Source organism: Colossoma macropomum, unplaced genomic scaffold (assembly GCF_904425465.1).
Source record: "Colossoma macropomum unplaced genomic scaffold, Colossoma_macropomum, whole genome shotgun sequence".
Taxonomy (NCBI): Eukaryota; Metazoa; Chordata; class Actinopteri; order Characiformes; family Serrasalmidae; genus Colossoma; species Colossoma macropomum.
This window is the reverse complement of record NW_023495958.1, coordinates 54,615-62,695: the sequence shown is the minus strand read 5'-3', so window position 1 is coordinate 62,695 and position 8,081 is coordinate 54,615. Positions and strand designations below refer to the sequence as shown.

General features: G+C 37.2%; 1 protein-coding gene across 1 annotated transcript; it reads right to left on the bottom strand.

The window, feature by feature from the left end:
• Positions 1 to 1,752: 1,752 nt before the first annotated feature.
• Positions 1,753 to 7,781, bottom strand: LOC118803751 (CD48 antigen-like). Its single transcript, XM_036564239.1, has 5 exons — positions 7,709 to 7,781; positions 6,540 to 6,775; positions 3,434 to 3,772; positions 2,838 to 3,113; positions 1,753 to 1,907 (listed from the first exon to the last, which is right to left on the bottom strand). The coding sequence occupies exons 2-5, from the start codon at positions 6,586 to 6,588 to the stop codon at positions 1,753 to 1,755; spliced, it is 819 nt and encodes a 272-aa protein (XP_036420132.1). The 5' UTR covers positions 6,589 to 6,775; positions 7,709 to 7,781.
• Positions 7,782 to 8,081: the final 300 nt, after the last annotated feature.

The window sequence follows — 8,081 nt, the reverse complement described above, 5'->3', positions numbered from 1 at the left end:
ATATTATAAGTCATATATATCATACACAAGCAAGCTGAGCGTGTCACAAGGATACGACTGAGAAACCAATATGGTGAACTTCAAAATACTGACTGAAAAAAACATTTTGTCCCCTGATTTGAGAAAGGGGTGGAGTAGAGTGGAAGGTGGGGTCAACTGGTAGACAAAATACTGCATTTTTATTCACTTTAATACATTCTTTCCCTCGGGTTTTCTACCCCATGTGCATTTGTGAGTGTTATGAAGCTGTGATCATGTTTGAAAACCAAATAATGTTGGTTGGTAAACTTTTCAAGGTAAACTCTATTTTAATGTCTTATTCATGCCTACATTACCAGTAGCTGTGGTTAAGCTCACAGTAGTGTAGTGAGTGTTTTTTTTCTTCTGTACTGGTGACAGGATATGAGAAACTACATGTGATGAACGGGGAACCAGCCCAGGCCCTGGAGCTCTACCTTCCTGCAGACTTAATCTGCTCTCATTTCCTCGTTAGGGTCCAGGGAATTTGATTTACCAGTGTTGATTTAACTTGTTTTACTCATGTAGGTCGAATTTATTTGACTAAAGTTGTTATAAATGTAATATAATAGGGTCCAGTTACCTGGAATTATTGTTGTTTGTGAACGTAAAGATAATTATTCAATAACATGCGCAATAAAACAAAATCAATCAATAGACAGACACTACAGCCTTGGCAGGAACATAACACAGAGATGTTGCAAAATATAACTGACTTTTATTTTGTAAAATAGACACATAATAAGAATGAAATTCTAGACTAATAAAACAAACAAAAAATAGTTCAATATTTGGGAGTTGCTAACATACAGTCTGAAGGGTGGTACATCTCCAAGACTGAACCCAGATATGTCCATTTCCCTTAAGGTGGAAGGTTTTATTTTTTTGTATAATATACTTTTAAGTATCAAAGGAACAATATGTGATATATTTACTGTAGTAAATCATACAAGAACCATGATGTGTCATCAGAGATTAAGGAAACATGCTAACATGCTAAGTTGAAATACTGTCTTCTTCGATAACAGTCCTACAGCCAGTACTAAACAAACTGGCTAGCAAACACTGCATGCTGCTGCAGCCATGGAAGCGAGCAAATAAACTGGAATAACAGAGATAACATCAGATTCTAAGCTAAAACGCCTCGGCATCCTTCTAAAGAGCTCCATGACCAGAGATGTAGTAAGACACACATAAATATGGGTGATGTATTTGAAAGACAGAGATAGCTTAGAGCCCAGAAAGACTTTAAGATGGATGCCGAGTTGACTGATTTTCTCCTGAACAGGTAAGCACTGAGCTTCAGCTAAGATTAGCTAACCTTAACTAATTTATCAAGGCTACTAGGGACAGTGAAACAGTAAAAACATTGCAGACATATTCAGAAACTGATCAATTTACAGTGTAGGACTCATCATCACTTGTCATGTCAAAGTTTAATGTTGTGCTTGTCTTGAGCTCGTTTGTATAGTTTCAGTGGCCTCAACCTGGCAACCCATGTGAGCTTCAAGTCTGGGGAGGAGGTGGTGGGCGAAGAGAACTCTCTCCAGTATTTTGAATTTGAACTGCAGTACCTATTTAAACACTTGCTGTCAATATTAAATGTTGTTCCTTTAAGTAAGAGAGAAGATGAACATTATGGCATTTTCTGTTTTCAGTTCTATTCAGTTCCAAGCATTTTTACATACAGTCTGGTCTTTTGTGTTCTGCTATGAGAAGAACATCAGAAGTTTGTTAGTGGTGACGTTTTCTATTCAGTCCTCCATCTGAAACTGATCTGGATGTGCAGTGATAAAGCAGGATGGAGATGGTGGCCAGGACCACCACAGCGGAGAGAACCAGTCGGACCACAAACTCAATTGAGCCACAGCAGTGGACACTGGATAAGCCTGACCAAGAAAAAAAGAAAGAATGTGTGTTTTGAAGGGACAACTCCAAAATGTATGATCATGCACATCAATATTCAGATTTCTAACTTTAAAAGCCACCTAGAACTCGCTTTTGCAGATAAACATCTTTGACAGAAGAATGTGTGCTGATCATTCAGGTCAAAAACTGGATTATATATTAAAACAAAGGCTCCTCAGCGTCAGTGACAGCACTGTCAAACAACAAAAGCAGCACTCTCATATAATACAACATAGTATGATGGTTCCTGACCAGCTCATACATAGAGCTGTTTGATGTACATAGATATAGATATATCAAATAAGGGCAATGTTTTAGAATGGCAAAGTCAAAGTCCTGACCTTAATTCTATAGAAATGTTGTGGAAGGACCTGAAGCAAGCAGGAGAAAACCCATCAACATAACAGAGTTGAAGCTATTTTTGGCTAGAATTCCTCAAGCCAATGTGCAGGACTAATTAACAGTTAACAGAAACGTTTAGTTGCAGTCATTGCTGCACAAGGGGGTCACACCAGATACTGAAAGCAAAGGTTCACATACTTTTGCCACTCACAGATATGTAATATTGGATCATGACCAAGTCTAATATTTTTGACTCATTTATTTAATTTGGTTATCCTCTTTCAAAATCCGATGAAGTTTTAGGTCAAATTAATAGAAATATATAAAATTCTAAAGGGTTCACACATTTTCAAGCACCCCTGTACACTTTTGTATAACATTATAGTTACTGCCTTAATAAGAATTATGTTATTTGCCTTACTTATATGTCTCTAACAGAGCAATATTAACCGCTTCTGTAGTTTCTTGGTTTTGAGACAGATTCATAATTTGAGCCACCTCTGATTAGAATGCCTTTCATTTAGTAACAAACATGATGCAAAATCAGAGTAATAATGATTTTAATCTACCTGTGTTGTTATAACAGCGTTCTGTAATGTTGAGCTTGGCTGTCTGTTTGCTAACTGGATTAGCAGCTACACAGGTGTAAGTAGAACATTCTGGGTTAGTTATATTCAGAGGAAGATGAAGACGTTCACTGGAATCTGAGCTACTGATGCTGGAGATTCTCTCTTTCTCATCATACCAGGACAAACTCACATCCTTCCCATTCTCCATAGAGCACAGAGGAGAACATGACTCTCTTTTTTCAGGTTGATTTCTTATGACTGGTTTTGATACTGGAGCTGTAAAATACAAAACAAAACATTAAAACAAAAAAACAGCACTGGAGAAGTTACACACAGAAATATAACCACTAACACGGCTGAAAATACCCTTAACTACGAACGGTACAAACATCAACAACAGTACAAAATGTCCAAAAAATGGAAGCGCAGACTCACAAACAGACCACTGAGGTTTAAGGAGTTAAAACAGGGCTTAAAAAATCCTGAAGAAACAACTTTCCCAAATGGTAAGATCAATACTGTTTTACAGTCTGAATCCAGTTCTGCTAATTCATCTTCTACCTCAGTCTATAGACTACAATGTAATATTTACTCACCATAGACATCAACACTGAAACTCCAGACTGAGATACTTCCTGTAATTATGTGTAGTTTATAAACTCCAGAATCTTCTCTGCTGATGTTTGTGATGGTTAAAGATCCACTGTTTCTGTTCAGCTGCAGTCTGTCTCTGAATCTCTCACTGTCATAGTCTGTAATAATCTCTCCTCTAATGATCTGACTGTTCACTATCTTTATATCTGCATTCTCAGGTCCATAAAACCACAGTATGTGAGCATCACTCTGAACTCCAGTTAATCCAGTATGGATGGTTACAGTGTTTCCCTCCAGCTCCTGCAGTCTGACAACCTCTTCTCCAGCTGAGCACAGCAGACCTGAAACAGTGTAAATAGATAATATTTGTCTACACATTCACATACAGAGGATATTCATTATCAGTTCATTTCTGAAGCCACTATCTCAGATAGTTCAAAAAAGTGACTGAACTTGGACTACATCAGGTCTTTTATGCAACCCTTTGAATTTAATCCACATTTAGTTGAGGTACAGCAGACTACTTGCTATGTGTCTACTATGAAGGAAGAACACTGCTTTTTACAGTTTTCTTAAAGAAATGAGCAGCCATGTACTTTATAAGAAAAACTAACACATTAAGGAAACGTGCCTAGACTGAAATGATGGAAGTAATTTCTCACTCCACCTTTAGAAGTCTAGAGTTATTGTCTTTTTTGACTTCTGTTTAAATGTAATTACACAATTACATGATTAACTAGTTAGTTACATAACTTTTACATTCAGTTTGCATTCGGCATTGATAGGACTGAGTCTGCATTTATGACTTTTCTTTTTTGCTTTTTAAGTTAAACAATGAGAAATATGTAAAGGTTGTTTTCTTTCCAAATAATGTTCTGTGCAGATCGTAATAAAATCTCTTATTTACAAAAACATACATACGAAGGTAAAGTTTAAAATCTGTGCTTTGACCAAATTATTCTTTAAATGTGCTGTGAGAGTAAAATAACTGATATTATTATAATGTGCTTTTCTTATAAGCATGATGTGTATAAGGCAGGGGTCAGTAACTCAAATGTTAAGAAGAGCCATTTTGTCCTCTCAACAAAAACCAAACAACCTTGGGAGCTGCAATATTTTATATCCATTTTACCATCTTGGTTGTAAATATGTGTCAGCATGTGCTAATGTACTAGTACAGGCTAAAAAATATAATATAAACAAAAACACAGACTTACTTAGCTGTGCTTAAGCTTAGCTATATCTGCTTTTCTCGCATCTCCGCAGGAAACTTTTTGGGAAAGTAGAATGGTATCTTGTAAAATTTCTCTCAATGTTCGACGTTTTACGAGGCTGAAGTCAACTTCTCATTTGCCAGCTTCTTGTTCTAATTTTCCTGTTCCACCTTAAATGGCACCAGAAAGTAACTGCTGCACCATTTAATGTGGAACAGCAGAACTGGAATAAGAAGTGTGCGTTGCAGATTAAACGTATCAGGAAATGAGCTGCAGTGCTTATAAATGAATAGCAAGCCTCTATTAAAGTCTTTCTCTTTGCCGTTTTGTTAGCTGCTAGCTAGGCGAGACTGTTGTCTGTGTTGCTATGGTGACCAGCAGTCTGCATGCCAATTTTCAGGGTTAAAGGGTGAATTAGTAGTTATATATTAACTCCAGCTTTCAAGACTATTTATTGTTAAAAACTGTGTTAGAACAATGTTGCGCATATTGTTGACCCCTGGTATAAGGAGTTTAAAATGCATCAGGCCTGTTACTCTAGAGCAGGGGTCTCCAACCCTCCTCCTGAAGAGCTGCCTCCCTGCAGAGCCTAGTTCCAAACAAAATTTGCCACACCTGCTCCAGATAATCAACCTCTTCCCAAGTCCCTGATTGGTTGGATCAGATGTATTAGAGTTAAGTAAGGGGTGGAGCAGCTTATTGGATACAGGTTGGAACTAAACTCTGCTAAGTTGCTCTCCAGGAGGAGAGCTGGAGACCACAGCTCTACAGCACCATCTACTGAGTTTTATATTTACACATTGGCTGGTATGTCAAACATCACTGCTTCACACGCCATTGATCTTTTACCAACTTATCAGTAACTCTTAGTTTTGACAAAACTGACTGATTCACATTCAGCAGAGCCACTGTATATGAAAGTGTTCCTAACTTTCATAACTTCAAGTTAATGTAATTATATTTTTTAGCAATTCTGGACAATTTCTGTTTGTTCATTAATCATGAAATGTTCACAAAGTGTGAAGAGCAGCTGATACTTTTAAAACGGAGCACAAATTTAAAAAGGAGATTTTGGTGTGACAGTGATCTTCAACTCTTGTCACCTTTGCTAACACTTTAACTAAACATTATACATGCACCCTAGTTACTCTGAAGGGTCACTGACCACAGAGCCCACAAAGGAAACGGGCAGTGCTGCAGCAGAAAGAGACTCTAAACACACTTTGTTCCTACATTCACACTTTGTGATTTCTAATGAGTAGTTGACTCTAACAGTGCAGTGTTTATAGAGCCAACGACTTCTGAATTTTAGATTTTTTTCAGTTGAGGACTGAATAATCCGACTACTAAACCTTGTTCATTTTACATCAAAATAGCTCCAAAATACTGGCATATATTCCATATGTTTCAAAATTCATGTCTGGCACAAATGGAGAATATAAGATGATTAATTAATGATTGTGTGAGATATTTTTAAAATAAAATCAATAAAGCTGCTACTGTTTAACACAGTATGGTTACATATACAGCAGTTAAGGACTGACCACTCTCACTGCTTTATAAGCAGCTCAGTTTAAATTAGTATTGCCCAATGATAAACCTTTTGCTTCTGAGGAATCTTCTTTCAGTTAGTAATTAACTCTGATCAGTTAGTTTCTCCCAACTCTCACTTTTAGTTTTAACATTTCATTTTAGGCCAGATGGAACCCAAAAAAGATTCTGGATGAACTAAAGTTCCACTGTAGTTATTTATGGAACATATTTAGACCTGATATATTTTAACATTGTTTTCGGCTCGGCTACTATTTCTACATGAATTATTATTCCATTGACGCAAGTACACTTGAGAATGACCCGTGACTATCAACCTTTGGATATTAGAAAAGATGCTCACCTGTGGTGTAGATGATTAAACAGATGAAGGCTCTCCTGCTGGAATCCATTCTTTAAGCATGTTGTGGAGTTTCTGTGCTGTTCAGCTCTCACTGTGCTCTCACTCAGTAGAGGTGAGTGATACAGACTCTCATCTACTGTCACCGTTCAGAAAGGAAGTGAGTGAACGTGTGTTAAGAGCTCAGCAGCTTCTAAGACGTAAATAAATGTCTCAGGTGGAGCTGAAGCTGTAATTAGCTGTTAACAAGGGTACAATGTATTATTGATGCAAAGCACCCTGGGCACCAGATGATCAGAGTCTGTGGCTGATCCACATGTACCACTGCAACACACACTAACATGCTACTATGTCAGTACTGAGAATGATGCGCCACCCAAATAACACCTGCTTTGAAGTGGACCTGTGGGGTTCTGACCCTTGAAGAACAGGGTCAAAAGGGGCTAACAAAGTATACAGAGAAACAGTTTGTGCTGTTGAAAGGAAATAAATTAACTGTTGATGTTCATTTGTTCTGTCTTCTTTATCTGTTAGTAATGTAACTAGTCAGGGTGTAACAACTTCAATAACTTGAAGAAGTGGTAACTGATCAGCAGATGGCGCTATTTGTATTTGTGCAGATATTTTAGAGCTCACATTCACTGGAAGCCCACTGTAAAAGTTCTCCTAATAAGATGCTGTAACTTTTATAATTAACAAATACTATTAATAAAACTTTATTTAACTGGTGCTTTGTGCTTCTTCAGTTACCCATTTTACAACAGAGCTTGTGCTGTCTGCATATTTTGTACATATCAACCTATTTTCTAGCTCTTAATAATTAATTTATTTTAACCCCTTGGCACAGGCTTTCATCGCTTACAAAGCACTTCCAAATCTAAAGTTGCCAATAATAGTATGACAAAGTCTATAACCAACCCAAGTGAGCAAAAAGAAAATATGAAAGTCAAGCAAAACAAAACTATTAATCATTAATTCACAATAATCAATGAAGGGTAATGTTAAGCCTATGCACAGTAGAAATTCATAATAATAACCAAATGAAATGATCAAATGAAGAGCACTTTTAATGTCTATGAAAGTTTTTACATGTTAAACCTAGTACTTATCCAGGTATGATGTTATTTTAAGTAATCTAAGCAACGTTGCTGTCATCTGTGTCTGAAACATACCTAACAGCATGTAGTACCTTCACGAGCATGAATAACAGCTGCAATTTTATTTGGCATGGACTGGACAAGTTTCTGGATGTAGGCGACATCAATGTTCAGTCATTCTTTCAGCAAAGAATTGCGCAGTTTGGCCAGATTTTGTGGATGCCTTCCCTGGCATCTTACTTGTTTCAGGTGGTCCCACAGATTTTCAAGAGGATTCGAATCTGGGGATTTTGCCGGCCAGTCCAGATGTGTGAATGCTCCTGAATGTTCATCATGCCAATCAGTCACATTTGTAGCCCTGTGAACACGAGAACTTTTATCTTGGAATACAGGGATAGAAATGTTATGTTCCTCAGTAAGATGATGAGCAAAAGGCAAAACCTGCTCA

Excerpts from the sequence above, each read along its gene's own strand:
- LOC118803751 (XM_036564239.1), bottom strand. The coding sequence starts at position 6,588 with ATGGATTCCAGCAGGAGAGCCTTCATCTGTTTAATCATCTACACCACA. Across the intron at positions 3,114-3,433 it reads TTTCAGTGTTGATGTCTATG|CTCCAGTATCAAAACCAGTC; the intron begins GTGAGTAAATAT and ends TGTATTTTACAG. Across the intron at positions 1,908-2,837 it reads ACGCTGTTATAACAACACAG|GCTTATCCAGTGTCCACTGC; the intron begins GTAGATTAAAAT and ends TTTCTTGGTCAG.